Genomic DNA, 24,006 nt, shown 5'->3' on the forward strand with positions numbered 1-24,006 from the left:
AGGCTAAAGTCTAGGATATAATTATTCTAATAAAAGATGCGGATACCCTAAGGGAATTAATAGATTAAGCAATTAAGATTAATAATAGGATCTTCTAAAGGGAACAGGCTAAGAAAGGCTAGGATAGAGTTTTATAGTTATATAAGACGTAGAGTACGTAACAACTAAAGCTAAGTTAGAAACTATAGTATAGCGCAGAGCTAATAGACCTAAGTGGTACTAAAGAAGCCTATAAGAGATGGAGTAAGAAACTATGGAAACCTAGAGGTTAAGGATTTAGTAATTACAGGACTAAGGAGCAGAGGCTAAACCAGGGATCTTAATAGTAGAAGACGTTTAGGCGGACTCCATAACAAAGTTAATGGTTTAGAAACGGAGCTTATATAAATTATAAAAAATAGGGTTACTTCGCGAGGGATTATAAAGATAGTTAGAATTACTATATAATAAAGAGAACTAGATTAATAGTATATAATACACATATATAGAGAGATAATAGTATACTACAAGGGACAAAAGAGTGTTTAATTAAAAGTTTTGCGTTTTGTTATAATAACGTATACTAAATTTATAAAGACGCTAAGTATAGTATAAGCTATTAGCTATAAGAACCAGAGTTAAAAGGACTTAGAGGAACTAAAGAGTTAGATAAAGAATAAGATTAACTCTACGAGCTAGATTAAAATGTCACAGCAATATGTAGATAATAATTAGTAATAATAATAATGGAGTTAGAGTACTTATTAATTAATAGCAATAAGGACAGTAAAGAAACTAACTAGGGGTATCTAAACCTTAATAACGCAATAGAAGTAGAGACTAAGACCGCTATAGAGTAAGGTTTAGTAACGGGTATTATAANACCNTTNNANACGGNNTCTATNACTTTATAAGANNGAAGGAGTAATATNTANNGANNATTAAGNAAGNANANNACTGCTAGTGCTAGCTTACTACTTAATAAAGGCAAAAGGCTAAAGGCTTAAGATTCTTACAGTAAGATAAGAGACGACTAAGATTTTTAAGACGAGATGAGGTAAGCTTAAAGACCTATAACGGATAGAAACCGATAAAGTAGAGCAGTAGCTTAGTTTAAAGATATATAAATGAGCTTAGGATAAGAATTCCTAACAGCATAAGACTTTTAAGACGAGATAAGTAAAATCTAGGACTCTTAAGACGAGATAAGGACACTAGTAAAGCCTAGTTAGACTAAGGCTAGAGCTAAGCTTAAGTTAGAAGCAAGCTTAGGATTAAAGAATCTAAGGGGTTAAGAATTCGGAGTATAAATTAGGACACCTATAAGTAAGAGGTAAGGAGCTTCTTTATAGATTAGAGAATCTATAGCGCAAATAGTAATTAGACTAGGAGACAGATATATAGACCTAAAAGACTTACTAGGAGAATATAGTGTTTAGCTTAAAGATTAAAAAGTTAATACTAAGATTAAGAAGTACGAAGACTTTAAGGATCCACTTATAAGACGCGACGTAAAGGAAACTATAGAGGAATTTAGGGCAAGAATTACCTTATAGCAAGAACGGAAATCTAGTATATTAGGACGTATAAGGGACAGAGCGCTAGTATAAAGGATTACTAATAGGCTTAGAGTAAGCATACTAAGAGCTAAGTGGCTTATTAAACTGGAACAAGAAGAGGATCTAGGGATTCCTATTAGGTTTAAAGAACGACATATTAAAGGCTATTACGACGCAGTAATAAAGAGATATTTCCTTATGGACGAGCCGTATATACTTAAGCAGCTGTACTAAAAGTGGTATAGGCAACGACACAATAATAAATGGGAGGATTTCTATATGTGGTTAAACGAGAAAGTTATCTAAGACCACCTAATTATAGAGAAGGCTATAACTTATATTAAGGGGGCCTTAATTATAATATTAAAAGATCTAGAGGAGTAATTAGAGGACTAGAGAAGTAAAAGGCGAATCTTAGTACCTACAAACAAAGTTATAACGCTTAGATTAACATAAGAAAGGTTTAAACTCTAGGATAAAGACAAACTAAGAGTTAACCTAAGACATTAAGCATATTATATACTATTATAGATAGTATATATAGATAATACGTATAATATATATAGAGCACTAAAAAACAAAAATTGGAAGTATCTAATAAGGATAAATTGGATAACGGACGAGGCGAAGTATTAAAACGCTAAGTATATATATAGTTAGTACCTAGTAGAAGTTTAAGAATAAGGGGACTTAGTACTTTAACTAGGAAGATTTCTTATAGAAGAATGCCTAGATAGATAACAATGGTAGGAATATCTAGAGAATACCTATCTATGGTATATTAAAGACAAAAAACGAACTAAGTATTAGCCTAAGTTAAACTAAGTATAAACAGGATCTAGCAGCTAGTAGTTAGGAAAAGTAAAGGCCTACGGAACTAGAGGAAGCTAGTAGTAAAGCCTTAGACCCTTAAAGGAATTTAAGGATAATACCTAAATTTATAAGTTAAATAGTAAAATTAACAGTTTAAGGTATTAATAAATAGTGGAGTAATAAGGAACTATATCTCGCTAGCAGTAGTTAAAAGAATAGGGTTACTATATAGGTAGAAGGAACGTCCTTACCTATTAGTGATAATTTTAGGAGATCTAATAGCCTATGGAGGAGGCATTATTAATCTTAAAATAGGACCTACTTAGCTAACTATTAAAGGAAGATAAGTTAAGATGTTTTTTAATATATTACTATTAGGGAATAATAAGGCAGTACTAGGAATGCCTTAGTTATAAGAATATAATCTAAAGATTAATTAGGTTATAGGTTAGGTTAATATTAGAGATATATAACGCCGTAAGATGCGATAATAAGCTAAATTGGTATAGTACTAAGTAGGAGCGACCTATAAAGAAATGGAAAAAGGGCTAAGCTAAGTATTAAAAAGATACTATAAGTATAGTAAGAAACTATGGTTACCTAAGAGTAAAAAGCTGTTAGAATATATAGTATAGGACTATAAAATAGAATTAGAACTAGAAATAAGTTTAAGGTTCTTTCCAATCTATAAGCTTACCAAAGAAAAAGGTAGAGCATTAAAAGAGTTTATCTAAGAGAACTTATAAAAGGGATATATTAGACTATCGCAGTTATTAGCGGGTTATCTAGTACTATTTATACTAAAAAAAAATAGTAAACTAAGGCTGTATATTGACTATAGATAGTTAAACAGCATTACTAAAAAGGATAGGTATTCTTTACCCTTAATTAGCGAAATCTAAGACAGGATAGGTAATGCGTAAATCTTTATAAAGATAGATCTAAGATAGGCGTACCATTAGATTAGAATTAAAGAAGGCAACAAATAGAAGGCAGCCTTTAGGTCGAAGGAAGGACTATATAAACTATTAGTTATGCAATTTAGGCTTATAAACGCACTAGCAATATTCTAGAAGCGTATTAACAATATATTAGGAGAACATTTAGATAAATTTGTTATGGTATACCTTAATAATATTATTATCTACTTAATAAGTAAGAAAGAGTATGGAGAACACGTTAAATGGGTCTTAAAGAGACTATAGGAAGAATAAATGCTAGTAGTAATTAAGAAATGCGAGTTCTTTACTAGAAAGACTAATTTTATTAGATTTATTATTAAACTAGGCTAACTTAGTATAGATCTAAAGAAGATTAAGGCTATAGTGAATTGGTAAGAACTAGAGAATATTACGCAGTTAAAATTGTTTCTAGGGTTTTATAATTACTATAGAAGGTTTATAGCGTAATGGTTAAAGGATATTAAACCATTTATATAATTAATAAAGAAAGGAGAACTATAGGTATAGGAAGAGAAATAGTAAGAACTCTTTAAGAAAGTTAAAGAGTTATTTACCTAGGAGCTAGTTCTTAAAATCTATTAACTAGAACTAGAGACGGTCGTAGAAATAGATATATTAGACTTTATACTAAAAGTATATTTTATATAAAGGCATCTAAATAGATAGCATTTAGTGGCATATTATAGTTGGAAGATAATACTACCGGAGTTAAACTATAACATCTATAATAAGGAGTTATTAGGTATAGTTATAATACTAAAGGAATAAAGAGCATTCTTGCAAGGTATAGAAAAACTATTTATAGTTAAAACGGATTATAAGAACCTAATAGGATTCCTAATAATAAAGAAACTTAACTAAAGATAGGTTAGATGGGCAGAGATACTTATAGAATACTATTTTAAAATTTAGTATACTAAGGGTATAGACAATACGCAAGCTAATATATTAAGTTAAAAGGCTAAACTATAAAATAACGATAAGCCATTAGGGGCTTTACTATAAAAAGATATAGATAGACTAATTAGGTATAATTATCTAAAAATTATAGTAACTTAAGAGAGTAAGTTAGAAAAGGTCTATAAGATATTAGAAAGCTTTTAGGTATAAAGGATTTTAGAGGCATAGCTAGAAGATCTATAGTTAGATATATACAAAAATTAAGAAGTAAAGTATATCCTAAGAAGTATAGCAGAGCAGTTTATAGAGGACTTCTATAAGGGACTAACTTAAGGATATAATGGAGCTATAGGCTTAGTGTTAAGACTTTAGGAGGAGTATATTATTAATGGAATTTAGAAAATAGCTAAAAGAGTTACTAAAGAGTGTTTAAATTACTAAAGGAATAAACTAATAAGGTATAAGCCGTATAGAGGGCTATAACCTATTAAAATACTAAAGAGACTATAGGAGGTTATATTATAGGACTTTATTATTAAGTTACTAAAGTTAAGAGATCCTATTACCAGATAAGAGTATAACGCAATCTTAGTGATAATAGATAAGCTTATAAAGTAGGGATATTTTATAGCTTATACGGAAGAAATTTTAGCAGAAGATATTGCTAGAATCTATGTTAAAGAAGTGTTTATAAGATATAGAGTATTAAGTAAAATTATATTAGATAGGGATCTAAGATTTATAGCAGTATTTTAGGAGGTATTCTTAGCGGAACAAGGAGTTTAAGTAGTAACTTCTACCGTATATTATCCGTAGACAGACGGTTAAATAGAAAGATTAAACTAGACACTAGAATAGTATCTAAGGCATTATATTAATTACGTATAGAACAATTAGGTATCGCTATTACTAGTTATATAGTTTGTATATAATATAATACTATAAGAAGAAATGGGTACGTTACTATTTAAGGCGAATTATAGATATAAGCTAAAAACATTATTATTACTACGTTAAGTAAAGAAAATAAGTAGTAAAGCTAAGTAAAGAATAGAGACTTTAATAAATCTTTATATAAACCTTACGGAAATAGCTAAAGCAGTATAGCAAAGAATAAAAAAGTACTATAATACTAAGAGATTTAAGGGACTAGATCTTAAGGAGGGAGATAAAGTATAGCTACTATATAAAAATTTTAAAAGTTAATAATTAAGTAAGAAGTTGGACTATATTAGACTAGGACCTTTTAAAATTATATANAGGATTTNACNNGTTATATTTAAGTTAAACCTACTAGCTAAAATAAAGATCTACCCTATATAGTATATCGCAATACTAGAGCCAGTATATAGGAATATTAAGCTACTAGTCTATAAGGCAGACACGTATAGAGGTTAGGAAGAAGATAAATAGTAAGTTTTAAAGATTGTTAGTTATAAGGGCATTAATAATAAAATATAGTATAAGGTTAAGTAAATAGGCTATACTAAGACTACCTAGGAGCTACTAAAGAATTTAAAAAATGCTATAGGAAAGGTATAGGAGTATTAGAAGAAAATAGGTTAGGCAATATTAATAAAAAAGGATTATTAAAGAATAAGTTACCTAAGGGGGATATAGGAAGAGCGACTGCTAAACTACTTAGAGTTGTTCCCCTTACTATAGGAGGAGAGTTAGTTCTCTTATTACCTAGTTCCTAAAGACCCTATTTTATAAGTTTCCACTCCTTAAAACAGACCTTCTTACGCACTTTTTTAAGACAAAGTAGACGGGTAAATGCCGCAATGTGAGTATCTAGAGCCTTCTATTCTGCATTTTAAGAACGCTTAAGCTTAGCAAGGGCCTATACCAGATTACTATTAAGCTTTATAGTAGTAAATTAAATATAAGACCCTATAATAAATTACTTAGAAAACTTAAAGACTATTAAGAGTTATAGGACGCATAGGCCGTCGAAATCGGACTCTGCACCTGTACGTGGTGACGGCTACAAACCTAGTCTTCAAAGTTTAGATCCAGAGCCAACGCAGAGACATTGCATAGCGTGCGGACAGGACCGGTGGTGGTTGTGGGCGTTGAGGGCGGTGGTGAAAAATTTTCGGATGGTGAGATCTTGAAAACCACTACTATTAGCTCTCTACAATACGACGACTACTACATTCTCCTATCCAGGGCACCTATACGATCCAACATGGATGCGCGGTATTCGATATCATCCCCCGTCCCCCAGTAGAAAGCATTAATGACCTTATATTAATAAACAAGTAAACGCGAACAAATGAACGAACGAGCAAATATACGGCCCCTCCTAACCCCCAGGGCGATCGCCCGCGGAGCATGCGGTCACTCGCCGTACTGCCGTAATACTACTAAAAGCAGCAGCTAGATAACCCCGTACGGTTTTCCTTGTCTCCTCTCAACGGAGTGGTACCCTTAGAGAGGGCCTAGTGACTGGGGCCTAGGCACAAAAGATACCCAGATACACACACACATCCCGCTTTCGTCTTTTAGTATTAGGATGGTAGAACGGATNAATCCCCCTTACGCCTTCGATAGGCCTTAGGGGGGGGAGGCATGGCGTATATGGCAATGGTCAACAAGAGATAGCATANAGGGGGTGGTCAAGATACGGGACACAACTACAAGCACAAGCACAGCAATCGAACGGCAAGGCCTAGCTAGGACGTAGTGAACCCTAGCTTTGGATGAGCCAAAGAAGGAAGCAGTGGTTCCNAAGGAGTTCGAATCATCCAAGGAGGACAGGACGTAGCCGTAGGCCCGCAGGGCCGCCGCTACGGACGGACATNGCAAAACAGGGGTTTTTCATCCTACTAAGGTGGCTCATAGGGTTTTTCCGTCCCCTACATCAACAAGGGTTTTCTTCTTATCAATTTATAAGTTTCCCTTATGTACAGAGTAGTCTGCGTGGGCCTAGATAGGATCCGTATCAGACGTTAATCAAAGAACTTACTACTACTAGGACGCGTATATTTAGCGTTAGAAGTAGAGCAAATATCGCAAGATAATTAAATGTTTACTCTAGTATACTTTAAATAAGAGGAGGGTTGCTAAGACAAAGGACTCGCTAACGTAATATATACTAGCCCCTCTTTTAAGCAACAAAAATATAGAGATGGTATTATTTTACTAAGCGACAATATTGTAGTAATAGTGTAAGTACGACATTGCGCGTATAAAGAAGAAGAAGCTTTAGGCATTATAGGTAACGATATTAACCAAATTAATTAAACGGACATTATACCTCTAATAAACGACCTGGAGATGCTAGGTATCTTTAAGGATAAAGATAAAAAGGAAGGAGATAGTATTACGGACGCTTTAAGTATGATATTATAACTACTTAGAGAGGAGTTAGAAGAAGCTAGTTAGTTAATATAAGCACGGTCTAGGATAAAACCCGTAGAACTATATAACGAGAAATGGTAGCTAAGGTTATATAAGGTGCTACGTAAGGAACGCAAGGAATAAAGGGAACTTATATACCTTATATATAACACGTATATCGCGTATAAGGAGGATTTTATAGGAGTACAGTTGTGTATTTAAGGACCCTTAGTCCCTACCTAGATAGTTCCTTCCTTATAGTAATTCTTAGAATATAATTAGAGTTAATCTATTAGGCAACCACTCCACCAGTTATTATTATATTATTGACTACTATCTTTACATTTCCTATATACCTAGCCTATTGACAAAACCTATCGTAGTTCCTACTACAAGGTTCCGTTACATTTAAGGATAAAGATAAAGAGGAGGGGGATAGTATTACGGACCTTATATTAGTAGTAGTGCGACTACAAAGGATAGACATAAATAGGTTAGTTAAGATAGTATAGAAGGCGCTAGAACTAATTAAGCTATAGGATAAGGGGTAGCTAAGTTATATAGCTAGTTACGCTATAAGTTTAGATCGTAGGAACGTGGGAATATAGGAACGTAACGTACTAATGTACTAACGTACTAATATACTAAACCCTTTATTATAGGGAGGAGTTATATATTTAAGGACGTACGGTCTCTATAGATAGTTTCTCTTCTTTATAGTAAATCTTAGAATATAATTAGAGTTAATCTATTAGGCAACTACTCTACTAGTTATTATTACGTTGTTGACTTCTTGTTTACCTATATACCTAGCCCATTAACAAGTCCACCGTAGTATTTCCTATAAGGCTTTATTATAGTAGAGGTTAATTAGCTAAGGTATAGGGAATTAGTAATCGCAATAGGGCGCAAATTAAAGATGCTATAAACTGTTATAGTGCTATAATAAAGTAAACTAAATAACTACGTTGTGGTATAAAGAGGAGAAGAAGGTAGAAAGGGGGTATTATATATAAATAGTAGTGCCGGCCGCAGAGGCACTAGTGGTAGGCTAGGTAATAGTAGGAAATAGTATGAGATAGTATAAAACAGTATGCGTTAGGTTAGTGCCGTGATAAATAGTATATTTAGATATATATATTATACTTATAAGACGACTAGATTAACTAGCTTATTATATTTACTAAGTTTACTATAAATAACTCCGTTTTAGAAACTATAAAGATCTCCCTATTTCTAGCTAACTACGACTAGTATCTATAGATGGGTTTTAAACCCTTTAGTAATATTCCTTACCTCGTTTATTATGCCTTATAAATTATAAAGTAAATATATTTATAAAGAAGATAAAGAAATTATAATAGTTTCTTACTAATAAGATAATATAGGCTTAATTTGTTTATAAAGCCGTAGTAAATAAAAACTAAACCCTAGTACTGGCCTACTAGATTAATAATTTTATTTAGCTAGATATAAGAAATCTAAATATAAAATTACCTATTAAGAAACTTAATTAGAAGAACGCTGGTCCCTATAAGGTTAAAAAGGTTATCTTTCCTTATACCTATTAATTAAAGCTCCCTAATATAGTTTAAATCTACCCTATATTTTATACGTTAGTTCTTTACCCTACTACCCCTATATTAAACGCCCTACCTAAATAAATATAGGACCCTCCCCTACTAGTTAAAGTAGATAGTAAAAACGAGTACTTTATTAAAAGAATTAATAATATTAAGTATAATAAACGGAAACGCTAATATATATACCTTATAAAATAGAGAGGCTTTACTAAGCCCTTATAGGAACCCGTTAACTCTATAGGACTTATATAAGCCGCAGAAGACTTTTATAAACTCAAGATACTAGGACAAAGCCTGCAGAAACCCAAGGTGCGGAGAAGGAGCCTGCAGAAACTCAAGGTGTGGAGAGGGGGCCTCTGAGTCGCTTTCTTGCATTATACCAACCGTGCTAACTGTGAGCAGTTAATGTTGATTAATGAGTTCAATAACGATAGGAAAAAGGATTTTGGACTCAGTAATAGTTTTCTGGATGTTTATACATAAGGTCAACATTAGGAATATCGCAAAGAGATATTTTTCAGAAGTGGAAGTATATGCCATCCATTTACGCTCTGCGAGATGTGATTGCTTTGTCCCTACCACCGTCCAAATTGAATATCCTTGCCTAAATATTCCTCTAATTTTGAAATAAGATAGTCTCTTGTCGACCATGCTATGGCTCATTATCCCGTCTCCCAAGATTGGTTTGGCCTAATGGATAAAAGGCACAAAGGTAAGTAGAAATTGCGTGGCAGTTTTTGTATGGTGATATCTCAGTTTTTTCTCTTACTTGAAATTGAGATTTGTATAAAAAGATTCCCTACCGTCTACAGCATTCACGCTCGGTGGCCTCTTCATACATTCTCATACCCTTACCGCTTTAGTCTCATTTTTTGCTTGTACGCGTCTATCCCTTCTTTTTAAACTACTATAAGTAGCGCACTCCTGTCATTGGGTGCTAAAGTAACAGTTACCGTCTGGTAGTAAAAGAGTTTGCATCGAGAATTCTGTAGCTATGGCTATGTTTCAGGGAAGTGGTGCATATATGGCCACCGCCGATGTCCGAAGCAGAGAGTGGAGCATTGCATGGCAAGGTTAGATTTACTTTCCTACTTCTCGGCCCTCTACTAACCCATTAGCATTCCTAAGATATCTTTCCCTTATTTGCAAAGTGAACTTGAACTTCCAGCTCAATCCCCACTTGTCTTTGATTTCGAGGACACATCTTTACAGTCACCTAAGAATATAGTCAGTCTTGGTTTCCAGAGTAGATGGTTGACTCACCACAATTCTCATCAAGCCGGTATTCGCTAGATGGAGTGTTAGCTATGTATAAAATGATGAGAGTTTTCTTACATTGCAACTACATTTGCTGGACATCTTTTATGGGTCTCCAGGTATTTCTTGCACCAAGATCTTACCGTATATCGAAGATGAGTACATTTATAATGAACCTGAGTGTAATCACATATGCTGCAGTATAACTATAAAAGTTAAAAGGACAGCGTCAGCCATTTATTCAACAGACATCTACTCGGCTCAGGTCGGCTTCGCTTACATCCTACAAGAGTTTTTTTTTATTTTTTATTTTTTATATCCAATTGTATTATACTACGTACAATACTGCGCATGTAGCCTCTAGGCTATGGCGCTATAGTTCTATATACATGAATCCCTCTCGGGCAGCTTAACATGTACTAGTAACTATGTCCTATTAGCTTATAGCTCTTTAGTAAAAATACTAGTTTGCTAATAACCATTAGGTAATGAGAAAACGGTAGAAAAAATTAAGAAATAAGAAATCCTAACGCCTGTCCCTATCCTTTTGTAGTTTACTTCTGTCCTTTTGCTTTCTAATATCTATCTACTAGGATCCTAGTAGGAGTTACCTCCTTCTAGAGATCCTGCTGCTCTTAGCCACTTTCTAGTAGCTATTTCTGTCCTATCTAGGAATAGAAAAAGCGCTTCTCTTCCTTTTTTTGTACAAAATAACTTTTTTAGAGAGAGAGAAGAGCCTAGTTGCCTTTGCATTTTCTTTCTTACAAGAGTTAAAAGACAGCGTTAGCCATTTATTCGATAGATATATGCTTATGCTCTTACTTGAGTCCCGCAAAAATAACGGATTCTACGGAATGCATCCTGCTCCATGCTCCCCCTCCTTTCCTGTTGCTGGGAGCCCAGGTGGTTCGAACCATCAACTGCACGGCCTACCTCGTGCGATGTGTTGTCTCGTAACTCAGCGATGTACTTTGTATCAACTATTTCGAATAAGAGTTTGCAATTAAAGCTATTTGGAAGAATCTTTCCTTTAGCATGGCGCACAGTAAGGGCATAGGATGACACACCATTCAGTCATGCCTTGCTGCAAATTGGATTCGCTGTTTATGGTGTCGCATCTCGGGCAAATTTAGGCGACTGAGCCCTTTTCTCTAGAAGCAAGTTGAAAAAGTAAGATCATCGCTACTCTTGCCCCAGCCGTCAGGGCTTCCATCAGTATTCAATATCAGTATGAGGCCGTATTGATATTGATATTGAATAGTAATTCAGTATTGAAAAGATATTGAATATTAAATGTAGTACAGTCTTGATATAGTGTTTTAATTACAAGTAGGCTCCGTATACCCCTAAGCTTTAGTAAAGCTTCAAAACAGCTACTTTCTTATAACCGCTCTCTTACCACTATTATTAAGTTCATGATCCTTAGCGCGGTATAGTAGGTGTTAACTACTCTCTATATTCTACCAAGAGTTCAGAAGCCTCTCATACTACATTTATCGCCATAAGTCTCCCATCGGCGGTGATATTACTTAGTAGCCAACTCTTTAAGCACTCCATACGTTCAATACTTATACTACCTAGTGATATCCGCTCCCATAAGACTGTTCGCCGTGCACCTAAAAAGACTTGCTTAGCCTCTGCTAATATTAACGGTATAGATAATATATTAATTACCATTTAAGAGAGTTATAGGTAGTTGGCTCTATAAGTTGGATTAAGCCACCACTCTAGCGCTATGCCTTAGATTAAAATAGGCTTTAAGTTAATAAAGTCTTTATACTTATCTTCTACGCTACTAGTAATATCAAGCATGCGCATATAGAGTTCTGTCTCGGAAGGCTCAATAAAGCGATTAGTAGAGGTAAGTTCTAGTCTAACTTTACGACGCATATATTAGTCCTCCTAAAGCTTCCTTACTACAGTAAATAATTACTTATACCACTTCTTATTCCAGTGCCTTTTAATATAGGTTTTCCAACGTAAAGGGTAAAGGAGGATTAAAGCAGCGTATGCAGATGTATTATTAGTAAGCTTATAGTATTTATCAAAGGTATACTAGCTTATAATAATGGCTAAGAGAAGGCGTAGATTTAGGCGATATTAATTTTATAAAATTACTAATTAGTAAAGCCTTAATTGTGATTAAAAAGCTTACCTTTAACCGCTTAAAGTGTTTAATAAGTATATCTATAGTATATAGCGTCTGGTTAATTAATAAGAAGTTACCTTAGTTTATTATTATAATCTTATAAAACGGCTTTAAGAAGGTATACGTATCGTTAATAATATTCCAATCCTCTAGTATAAGGCAGTTATCTTTTACTTCCTTATACTAGCTCCGAGAGTACGTATTAATTGCCATTTAAACTTACTTATTCTTAATAACGTTAAGTATAGTAAACCACAAGTTCTACCGAGTATTATTATCCAAAGGAACCAATCGCCCGGCTAAGGTTTTAAACTCATTATAGCGAGCTTCCGACGCCCAAATATATATAATAAGGTTGTGAACTTTACCAAGCGTACTAATTTCTCTCTAGCCTGCGGCCTTTGCTTCCTTTATCCTTTATACAAGCTTCTTATTAATTATTAAATTCTTATTAAGCTAAACTTGCCAAAGGGCTTCGTTAATCGCGTCTCTGTCTTTAAGGTAGAGGAAGGCTTAGAGGGCAAGGTTAATAATATAGCCGCTATATCTAATTTGATAGTAAACTGGGTTCTAATAAGGGCGTCCTTTTACCTAAAGGCCTGTAGATATAAAGCGATTTATCTTATTATTTAAGCTGTAATTGTCGCCACATATATAGCCAATTTTATCAAGAATCCCGTAGCTCTCAGCGGTAAAAAAGAAGGCTATAGCTTAGTCCTCACTACCATATAAAGGAAGTTCTAGTAGAGCAAGTAGAGCCTTCCGCAACTACCCTATTTCTACTTTAATAAAATAAGCAATAATTACTTAAAAGGAATAGTGGTTTGGTGATGTCCACATATTAATTAAGAAGTGGATTTTTGAAAGAGAGCTTTAAAGCTTTAACTTTAGAATATCGCGGTGTACTATATACAATTACTTAATTAGCTTTAGTATAGTTAATTTCGCATTAATTACAACTTCCTCTACAGTATAATTAACTGTCATAAGTAACGCGTATAGCTCTGGCCAGGTAGCTGCATTATATGGTAAATTTCGTGTAGTAATAAGCTGTATAAGAGCTTTATTAAAGGCGCGATTAATGGCAGCTTAAAGAACTCGCTCTTCTTAAGCTTCGCGTTCAACCTATCTAGAGGCTTATAAGCTGTTCAGTATATTTAAGAGGCGCTCCTCTCGCAATCGCTTTGCTCGAACCTCTCCAGCTTAAATCTCTATACTATGCTTTTTAGCCAGGTGGGCGCGAACAGATATTAAGGAGGCAGAATTCTATTCGCACATTAAGCAGTACCATATCTGATTCTTGCCGTCGCGAATAGCTTTATAAGGGAGAGGATCACGGGTAAGCTCCCACGTAGAAGTAGCTAACCTACGCCTTTTACGAGACGACTTTAGGGTGGCTACAGTTGGTATATTTAGTGTGGAGTTGCTTAACGCGTTATTATTGCCGCCAAAGTAGGTAAACTGATCAGAATTAAGCTCGGAAATGGCATAAGAGGATATATCGTCGTCATTAATTACGATGGTAGATAAGGGAGGCATGGCGTTAATCAAGGGTAGAGTGTAGGGGGGGATAAAAATCGTTAAAATTAACAATATTGTGCGCGATGCCTTATAAGACTTAATTTAATATTTAGTAATTTCTACTTTCTATAGGTTTACCTAACAAATTTAAAATGCGCACGTATTGTAAGGAGGCCCAAGAGCCATTTACCGATATTTTTACCACCTTAACTCCAAAAATCTTCAATATTTAATATCTTTCAGTATTGAACATTTCGTATTGATATTGATATTGAACGTTCAATATTCAATATTCAATATCAATAAGCAATATTCAATACTGATGGAAGCCCTGCCGGCCGTTACTTTAAGATGCCAGTTGTCAGCTGAAATGGTAGTTATTCCCGCGACGTCTTCCAGTTGATATTCTTTCTTGGCAACTTTGTCATGCCCGGGCATACCCTCAAATAATATTTCAAGATGTCGTTGGAATCTCTGCATTGCTATCAGCCGCCGTAATACTCTGAGAATATTACTGCCTTTCCTAACATACTTCTTTAGAGACACAAAACTCTCGGGGGAGCTCGATTGAACGTCCAAGAGCATCTTCGAAAAAGATCGGCTGGCACTTGTTCATATTATCACTAATTTGTAGAGGAAGCATGTTGTAGACGGATTTCAGGAAATTAAACATCTCTGTCATCATAACCTGGGTTTCACGTGTGATAAGCGCAGTTTCGGCAGTATTCTTCTCGGCCCGAGACAAAGACAATCTAGAAGAGATATTCAGCGGAATAACTAGTATATAGCGCAGGGCATCTTCAATAGAATAGTTCCACACTTACAGTGGAAGAAATGTTCCATATATCTGGAATGCTCGCAGATGTCTTTCCAAGTCTCTTTCAAGATTTTGGATGTCCTCTTTCCGAAAGATAGCCCACGATACTTCCCTCCATGCCTTCTTTAATCCCATCATGCCTGCTTTCCGTCTACGGAAAAGCGATATTACCGTCTGCGCTTCCTCAAATTTCTTTGCTTCGCAGGGGGGGAGAAAGCTCGCTGTATATTTATATGTTTTGTCCAGAAATGCATTTAGAAGGTCCCTGCAGCCATACATCTCGTACATAAGTCCATTAATGAGGGCTACTTCGTGCAACTCGAAATTCGAGGCATCCTGGACAAACTTTTCCAAGAGATCCTTTATCGCGTTGGTGCAACTGTATAACGATCTGAGAGTGGAGACGAAAGATCGATAATCTGCGGCCGCCCCGTTACACTCACTGATTGCTTGGATGATATCGTGCACAAGCTTTCCCACCTACAGGGTCTGGTTAGCTTAAAAGACAGCTTCTGGGAGAACTAGTATAGTGTGGAGTAGAGACTTACCGCGATGAAATCACCAACGGAGAACCCAAATGGGACCGCCATTTCCTGCCCTCAATATGCGCAACACTCAAAGAATGAGCTCGGGATCTCGCAGATACCTAGGTAGTGCAATGAATTAGTTGCGGTTGCTGTCGCTGCTGGATGGATGGATTTTTTCCGCCTAGTGCGACTCATGGTAAGTCATAGGCTAATATTGTTACTGAGAAGTTCGTATAAAAGAGGCGGTTACCTCTCAGGCTGGGCTGCGGCCGGATTTGCCCTGCCTGGCCCCACTACAGGCAAAACTCCTTAATACGATACCGGGTATATAACGATACCTTTGGTATTACAATCTACATGCCCTAATTAAGCCTTTTTTGGTGTAATTAACGATAATCTAACTTTTGATGCTGTTTAAGGGAAACTGCCCACAAACATTCTCTACTACCGCGACAGTGTCAGCGACAGCTAGTATTATGCTGTGCGCAAAATGGAGATTCCTAAAATTCGCTCCGCATTCAAATCAATAGTGGATGAGAAAGGCATAGAAATTTCCGAGGTTCGCATCACGGCCGTGGTTGTCGCCAAACGACATCATACCAAATTCTATCCTATATACGACGAAGATAAAGCTCTAAAGAACTTGAACTGTCTTCCCGGAACTCTTGTCGAGACTGGAGTCATGTCACCATATTACATGGACTTCTTCCTGCAATCTCACAACGGTCTTCCCTCATGATCCTCATCGCGAGTTTAAATTCACGTGAAATGCTCCCAACAAACGACTGGACGGCTAACTCGTCACGTAGACCTTCAAAACCTGCTACACGTACGTCCGCGCAACCCTTGGTGTGTCGTACACATTTCCAGCCTGCTATGCTAACTGCCTCTGCGAGCGTGGCCGGACATATCTCAGGACATTCTTTGTCGGCCGCCCGGACGACCGTGAATTGAAAAAAGACATCAAAAAGATGGTGCTGTAAGAGTGGAGCAATAACGACCCGCAAGATGGGAATCCTTGGCATGAAAACCCCAATGGGACTATGTTTTAACGATTGTGTGATTACGTTCAACGAATTTCTTTATACCGTCGAGCGGGTTTCCTAGGATATGGAGCTTCGGAGAAGATCTCTAAGTTGTAGAGAGTAATTTAACGATATCATACCACATTTCCTTTGGCTGAATTGTTGTGCGGACCAAGATTTTCGTGTGTATGATCTAATGAATACTACGATGCTACAAATGAGTACGCTTTTAACTGCACGGGACAGCCTTGAGTACCTTATCGCTACACTACCTCTTTGCATCTCGTTGTAAATGCGTGTTGATCGTGCTGATCAAACTGCGTGGATTTATACTCTCTCCATGTAGAATTATACCAAAAATAAGTAGAAATACGTTAAAGTGGTCGTGCTTGATATAAAAAGGTATGAACTTATGCCATTTGATCACCCAAGGTCAATAGGCACTTACAACGAGATGTAAAGAGGCGGTGTAATTGTCATAAATTGAAAAACTCCGGGTAGGTGTTTTCATATCTCCAATTTTCTAACCTCAAGCACATCCGCATCAGCAATATCATCAGCATTGACAGCATCCCAAAAACCAATCCTAAAACGCCATACCCCCACCCAATCCCATCCGCTCCTACAAACACCCAAAAACCGCCCCAATACGTCCAACCAAGCCCCTCACGCCGCACCGGCCTCTCCTTCCTTCCCCCCCGCCGCAACCCCCACCTCTTTACTCAAATAGTCCGGCTCCTCCGCCTCCTCATACTCGCGGATCAAATCCTGCACGACCTCTCTGGCCTCGTCGAACTCGCCCAGGCCGTCGGCGAAGGGCGCCTCGCGCTTGTACTGCTCGAGGAAGGCGTTGCGCTTGCGCAAGCGGTCATACTGGAAGACGATGCGCTTGAACAGCGTGGCGATGCCTGTGTGGTTGGCTAGCATGAGGCCCGACACACGGTGCGACGACGGGATGTACGGCGATTTGCGCGTCAGCGCCACTTGGATTGAGGCCGGGCCCCAGGGGATAAAGGTTGCGAGGCGGCGCTCGCGGATGCGGAGGAGGGATTTGTGGACCTGGATTTTTCTTGCGTTAGAGAGTGAGGGGATGGAAGGGGGGAGGGTTGAGGATGCTTACGTCGGTGGGGTCGGCCTCGCCTTGGATGATGTTTAGGATGGAGATGTAGCAGCTCTTTTTGCTAGGGTTGGTGGACACCATGCGGTTCTTTGGTTGGAGGAGTCGCCGCATGACGTCTAGGACTGTGGTCTTCCGCACGGTCTTGGCTTGCTCGACGTTCTCGCCTGTGAAGGGTGTGTAGGAGGTCATGAGGAAATGACAGCGTGGTGTAGGGATGAGAGAAGCTACGATGCCAACAAGGTCGTTGTGCATGTAGCCGGGATATCGGAGGGTAGTTGTGCTTGCGGACATGACGGTTGATACCTAGGATGGATAAGTAGTGATGTAGGGTTGAAGCCAGTGTTTAACGTACTAGCTGATTCGTCTGCGCAAATGAAGGTTCTTGGACATGTAATCTGTCAGCTGCGATTCTCGATAGTGCTCCATTGTCAAGAACAACCTAGAAAGATTAGCTAAATGCCTTACAGCAATATTATCTCCTACATACCACCGAGTCGGCATTTTGGGTCAATCTCCGCATCGAGAGTAGGCTGTTGTATGGCTGCACAACAATGTCTCCGGCATCATGAGTATCGGGAAAGACAGAATACGTCTGGATCAGCTTCTTCGGAAATCGATCGTTGAGTCTTTCAAGTAGAAAACTTCCCATTCCAGAGCCAGTACCACCCGCAATTGAATGTAGTAGCATGAATCCCTTTCACAATTAGCTTATGGCAGCACCACAGCATACCAGGTATCCTCACCTCTAGAGAATCACTGCCGTCAGCCTCCCTGTCAATCATATCCATAACCTCTTCGTGTACCTGCTCCCCCATGGCGTATCCCGCTCCCCAGTTGTTTCCCGCACCGGTGCCATCTTTGTGGATGTAGAAGTTTTCCGGGTTATATATATTCTTGTAGGGGCCATTTTGTATTGCATTGAGTACCTAGATATGACCTTAGTTCAGTTTCCTTCACTCATGCTAATATTTGATCTCGGTGGAGACATACCCGCGGTTCGAGGTCGAGTAGTATAGCACGGGGGATGTATCTCGTGTCGTCGGACTGAAGGCATATATTAGTAGTTGTGCAGCGCTTAGGGGTCGAGCTATTTTCTACCTGATAGAAGAAGACGTCTTTCCTATCGCCGCCTTCTGTCGCGAAGTCTTCGAGGTTACCGTCCTGATTGATGCCATGTTCTTGACAGAGCTGCTGCCAGAATTGACTGCCCACTAAATTTCGTAAGCTCACATTCAAGAAAATCGTCATATGTGTCTAGCATGGGAAGGCGCGCAACAAGAATCCATGCAGTGTGGCAGATAGTAGAGAGCATTCGGAGAGGGTATGTAGAGTCAGGACGCACCGCTGTTGCCGCACTGGCCCGCCTGGAGTGTTATTATTTCTCTGTATAGAGCGTTAATAACATATGTATTAGGATCAAAGAGGTCAACAGGTACCTAGGCATTTTGGTGGTGATGTGGTTGTTTAGCGGGCTCTGGTGGACGCGTTGCGGGGAGTTAGTGTTGCGAGGACACCACACCTGGCTCGCGGTGAACTTTCCTTATTTTCACAACATCAAGATCGAGATTTGACTGAATTCGTAATACATTATTGCGAATGGATGCTTCCACCATCAACTCTCGTTGGCTTTGAGTGCACCAAATCCGTGTTCTGCCTGAGCAAATCCCGAGACTCTACAAACAACACAAAAGCCTCCATCTCTAACATCGAACCACCATGTTATGTTACAGCCCATTAATCCTCAACCGTTGGTCTAAAAAAAATCTTTTTGTCGCCAAAACCGAACTTCCTTCTAAACAGGAAACCGAAGACCAATGCGAAGAGATTAATCCGGAGCACGCCCAGCCACACCATTATCCCGAATCGCTCCTTCACACCCTCATGCCATCCGTCCCGAACTTCTAGGAAAAGCTTTGGGTCGTCCGTTATTACACCATCGAGCTCTTTCCTAATACCCCATCGCATTCGCTTCTCATCATTGATGGTCCAGGCAAAGATAGGACGTTGAAGGGTCTTGGCTTTCTTGATGAATGCGCAACCCCATGGTGTCATGAGCACTGCCTGGAGAAGATTGAACGAGACATTTGGGATTTTGAGGAAGTGGCTGGCGTAGAGGATGGAGAAGCCGATGTGGGTGATGGGGAATCCCGGGAGGTAGTCGTCGCAGAGAGGCAGATATTTCGCTGCCCAGCAACCTAGAACGATCCTCTCGTGCCAGGGACGGTTTTGCGACGGAGGTACCCGGCGAATGGTCTCTCCAATCAATCGCATAACATCATCAGCGTCGTTGTCAAGCTGCAAAGAGGTCAGTTTGGAGAAACGCTTTTCACTAAAGTGACTTACCTTGATGTCTAGCAATACCCAGATATCTTCCAGACCAGGGCTGGCTAGATACTCGAGCAAGTCTACAAGTAGCGGCATTGATTGCTGAGGATCCTTGAGAGTCTTTAATGTGCTTAGAAAGTTCCAGTCGCAATCGATGATCTTTTCCGGCCTTCCGAAACACCTCTTCAGATTCGCATCCTGGTTTCTGGATTAGATCTCTGACAATATTACGATTTAATGCTTGAAGCTCACGTGTGAGAGTACTACAACGCCGTCCTTGGATAAATGGATGTCTGTCTCTATGGCATGGTGTTTTCGGGGAATTTTGCTTTGTAACCCCGATGGGCAATTGCTTGTGGAAGACGTCTACCACTGATGCCTTTCCGGGCAAAAGCGAAGGTAGCTTCTCACATGTTAGCGACAGATGTTGAAGGACGGAGTTGATAAAGCGCACGAGTCGGGAATTCAGTCCGTGGATGGAGCAATGATGGCTCTGCGAGCTTGTTCATGCTCTTAAGGCTTTTGAATACCGGTGGAACAGTCATCCTCTCCAGTAATGGAGTTTCTACAGTGATGTTGTCCATGATGGTAGCTCGCAAAGTATCAGAAGTAGATGTGCGGAATGCAGAAGTGATGGATACAAAGGAAAGACGGCAGGAAAGGTGGGAAGGAAAGGTAATGGGCAGGAACTACTTGTATACTTCATAGGGCGTCATATCATAGCGGTGCTTGGTGATGCAGGTAGTACGGAAGGCGCGAGATTAAACGGGCAGCGTTGCGAGCAGCATACGGGTTGGGTCCACTCTCTTTGGGTATTGGGTAACCCGAGACCTGGTAAAGACCCCGGTGCTCGTTGTCTACAGCCATTTGAGGCATCAATCCTTGGCTGGAACTGCAGTTGTCGGACAACAGTCGGCGGAGCTAAGGTTAAGCTTGTTCCAAGGGACTTCTCGGATGTATCGAATCCGACGCCACGCACCAACAGTTTTAGGAAAAGCCACTAGATATGCCGCCCCAAAAAGTGCCCCCTCACTGTCCCCCCAACCTCGGCCCCGACCTGCTGCGAAATTATCCTGGCTTTGGCTCCCTGCTGCATCTCATCGAACCGTGCAGGCGGCTAGACAGGTGCAGACGATGGCAGCATTTCCTGGATTTCCACGACGTCGTCAGTGTGGGCGCTCAGCCGCCAGCTGATCCCGTCGTCGCAAGCTCCACCTGACCCAGCGCCGACAGGCTGGTTGATCACCACGAGCCGGCAACGCCACATGGAGCTTAGCCAGCAGATCAGTCGCAGCTAGCGCGAAGCTTGGCCATGCCTCGATGCCCATTTTGCGATCAGAACAGGTCTGGAAGACACCTTCCAAGCCCGCTTTGCACGCCTTTAACCTCTGAAGGCCAACCAAGCCTCTTTTCCATCGCGCTAATGCCTGCTGGTTGGCAATTATTCTCCGACGATGCAGACATGCGGTCAGCTTCTCTGCCATGCTAAATGCCCAGATTTTCTCAACTCTGATCTAAAAACGCCTCTCGCTCGTTTACTGCGACGACATCTGGTCGTCATCCGCCCAGTCAAACATCACTGTGTTGCTTTTGCCGTAACGCGTAACAGCCACCCAGACGAGTCAGTCACCTAAGACTTCGGGTGACAGTCTCCCGAAGCAACTCCACCTGGCTTTTTCGCCAGGTCGGCATGTCAACATGCACTTTTTTTCCAATTTTAGTGCATCTGTAGCATTTGACCATCACACACGGATACCCGCTGCTGAGAGAAATTCACTTCGCCACATTTTTATGGTTAAATTCGCGCTGTCACTTAAAAGACGATCCAGAGAATCTACTCAATGAAGCATGATCTTCGCCGTTGACCTTACGCATGCGATAACGTCCTAGACCAGATTGACATTGTGATCAGCGAGGCCGTGTTAACCTTCTTTTGGGTGGTGGGGACACGGCTCGGGACGAGCACCCCTCTCAACGGGCGGATTTCCCTTTTAGCGCATAAATTCTTTCCTCTTTGGGCATTCCTTGTTACTTTCGTCGAAGATTCTGCCGTCCAAATTTTACTCGTGGTTGACTTAAGCGTTCCTGGAGAAGTGCTCCTTCGTGCAGGAGTCACGCACTAGCCGTAGAGGACTTCAGCATGCTATGCATTCACATGTCCGTTTTCACGGGATCTTGTCGCCTTTCCCGTTCCGCAGCAGCAATATTACGAAGGACTGCAGCACGCTTCGTTCCAAGATGCGACTGCGCTGCATCATCACGTCCACAGAGTGGTGGCACAGCGCCACAGCATATCCGGAGAATATGGCGGATGCGAGATGAAACTCAGGAATCCAATATCGGGTCAAAAACCTGGTCGTTTAGTCACGATTCGCAACCATTCATTAAATTTTGTTTGCAGTTCAGAAATTTTTTAGCGTAGCTTAAGACAATTTCTCTTGATCCAAGATAATAGAGAAACGTCCGCTATGAATCAAGTGCTCATTCAGAATACTTTTGGCGTGTAACGGCTAACTAAATTGCACCTTACGATGAAATTCAAGTTCGCAATTTGAACCTTAAACACAGGAACAGCATCAAATGCCCAATATTAAGATACTTTCGACGGGTAAATTTTACGTTGAGAACTTTCTACACAGTCCAAACAGTCACAGTACACTTCAGCATTTTAACTTTACAGACTCACAAAGAAAGGAGTGGCATCCTCATCTCTCCAAAACCACCCCACGACGCTCCTTACTACCCAACTTATAACATCATCCAAATCTATCAAATCGCCCTCTCATTTAACCGTCATGGAGACCAGACGCGTCGCAAACATGAGTCTCAGCACCGCTGCGCGCGTCACCGCTACAGCACCAGCTCCCTCAGCCTCCCTTATTCACGGCCTGACTGCTATTCGGCGCATCAGCTCCGGGACTCAGACTACCGTACCTCTCCCGACCCCAACCCGCTCCGCTAAGCACTCACTGAAGAGCGCCTCCAAATCCGCACCCGCTCTATACACCTCATCCTTCTCGCCTAGACCGAGCACGGAGGCCAGCATCGCGAGGCCTCCCAGCCACGCGAGGCCACAGGAAGAACAAAACCCCGCAACGCTTGAACTGAATAAATGGAGGCAAGAATCTCAGCAGGACAACCGCAGTGACGAGACTGCCCCATCGCCAGGGCACACCCCCTGGGACGGCAACGATGATGACGGCAGGGCCCGCCGTGCCCGATGAGGGAAATGCTCCGGCTGGAGGAATCCTAGGTGCTACCCGATCCTATCCTGCAAGTGAAGCTGGACGAACTGGTCGATGAGTGGTCTAACGAGTCGAGGAGCGGGTGGGCCGGGGAGTGGCGCGGTGCCGCCACCGATTGCGGATTCGGGTATCAGCGAGGCATTCACGTTTTCTGATGGTGTCGATGAGGCTGCTGGTGGCGATGATTCTTCGAGTGGCTGTGGCTCCCCCGATGACTTCGCAAGCGGGTGTCGCTCTTCAGGTGGTCACGGCTCTTCGAGGGACTGGCGGGAAGGAAATTGGGGTGAAATGAATGAGGAAGACCAGTGTGACACCTCCCAAGTAATTAACGATCTAAAATTTAAGATATCTGAGAGATATAATGGGGAACTGGGCCGTAAACTGGGACTTAGGATTGAGGGGGATCGAAGAATGAAGGCATAAATCACTACGAAGAGAAATGAGGCGTAGCAGGTCCGTTAGCGGAGCAACTCAGGTAAACGATAGAAAAACAAAAGCACAGCGTTACAAAACAGGTTGCTCCAAGCCCACCATTTTCTACCAAGCATTCCCGTCACGGTCCGTTTAACATGAGGCATGATGTCTCATCATAATTTAGTCTACTACGCATTAGCACTACTCGATCAAGTATGCTTGGACCCATAATTGTGGTGAAGTATTTCCAATCATTACAGCGTCTTCGAAGCGCATCGCTTATTGGAACAAGGCTAATGATAAGAGATAATAGTCGAAAATAGAAGGATCCAGCAGCTGCTTCAACATTTATAGTTGATGCTTAAGAGCAAGCATTGTGATATCAGCTGAAGGAGAGTTCTAGGTTCCTTCTAGAGTGGTGGGGGCTTGACGCTGAAGTCGGAGTAGGGTATGAAGGTGAAGTCG

The 24,006-nt window shown here is 40.0% G+C and overlaps 6 protein-coding genes across 6 annotated transcripts; 2 read left to right on the top strand and 4 right to left on the bottom strand.

Annotated features, from left to right (window-relative positions):
- Window positions 1–10,396: 10,396 nt before the first annotated feature.
- On the bottom strand, window positions 10,397–10,592 carry K441DRAFT_429466 (uncharacterized protein; the record flags this gene model as incomplete). The annotated part of the gene is made up of 2 exons (XM_067641620.1): window positions 10,397–10,430; window positions 10,477–10,592. Coding segments are annotated over 2 exons (150 nt in total), but the record flags the coding sequence as incomplete, so codon positions are not given.
- Window positions 10,593–14,289: 3,697 nt separating this feature from the next.
- K441DRAFT_650579 (uncharacterized protein) lies at window positions 14,290–15,525 on the bottom strand. The gene is made up of 4 exons (XM_067647057.1): window positions 15,434–15,525; window positions 14,893–15,365; window positions 14,601–14,820; window positions 14,290–14,542 (listed from the first exon to the last, which is right to left on the bottom strand). Exons 1-4 carry the CDS (start codon window positions 15,473–15,475, stop codon window positions 14,348–14,350), a joined length of 930 nt encoding a protein of 309 aa, XP_067510516.1. The 5' UTR covers window positions 15,476–15,525; the 3' UTR covers window positions 14,290–14,347.
- Window positions 15,526–15,884: 359 nt separating this feature from the next.
- On the top strand, window positions 15,885–16,151 carry K441DRAFT_530812 (uncharacterized protein; the record flags this gene model as incomplete). The annotated part of the gene is made up of 1 exon (XM_067642185.1): window positions 15,885–16,151. A coding segment is annotated over one exon (267 nt), but the record flags the coding sequence as incomplete, so codon positions are not given.
- A 645-nt stretch (window positions 16,152–16,796) lies between these two features.
- Window positions 16,797–19,146, bottom strand: K441DRAFT_9002 (tubulin-domain-containing protein). The gene is made up of 9 exons (XM_067654524.1): window positions 18,994–19,146; window positions 18,900–18,940; window positions 18,656–18,768; window positions 18,548–18,601; window positions 18,301–18,483; window positions 18,045–18,251; window positions 17,910–17,996; window positions 17,558–17,860; window positions 16,797–17,496 (listed from the first exon to the last, which is right to left on the bottom strand). Exons 1-9 carry the CDS (start codon window positions 18,999–19,001, stop codon window positions 17,104–17,106), a joined length of 1,389 nt encoding a protein of 462 aa, XP_067510518.1. The 5' UTR covers window positions 19,002–19,146; the 3' UTR covers window positions 16,797–17,103.
- Window positions 19,147–19,291: 145 nt separating this feature from the next.
- On the bottom strand, window positions 19,292–20,466 carry K441DRAFT_672589 (PLC-like phosphodiesterase; the record flags this gene model as incomplete). The annotated part of the gene is made up of 3 exons (XM_067650570.1): window positions 19,292–19,852; window positions 19,901–20,087; window positions 20,294–20,466. The coding sequence occupies 3 exons, from the start codon at window positions 20,464–20,466 to the stop codon at window positions 19,292–19,294; spliced, it is 921 nt and encodes a 306-aa protein (XP_067510519.1).
- Window positions 20,467–22,484: 2,018 nt separating this feature from the next.
- On the top strand, window positions 22,485–23,388 carry K441DRAFT_9066 (uncharacterized protein). Its single transcript, XM_067654527.1, has one exon. It carries the CDS (start codon window positions 22,678–22,680, stop codon window positions 23,104–23,106), a length of 429 nt encoding a protein of 142 aa, XP_067510520.1. The 5' UTR covers window positions 22,485–22,677; the 3' UTR covers window positions 23,107–23,388.
- The last annotated feature ends 618 nt before the right edge of the window (window positions 23,389–24,006 follow it).

The sequence above is a fragment of the Cenococcum geophilum genome, assembly GCF_001692895.1.
Source record: "Cenococcum geophilum 1.58 unplaced genomic scaffold K441scaffold_1, whole genome shotgun sequence".
Lineage (NCBI taxonomy): Eukaryota > Fungi > Ascomycota > Dothideomycetes > Gloniales > Gloniaceae > Cenococcum > Cenococcum geophilum.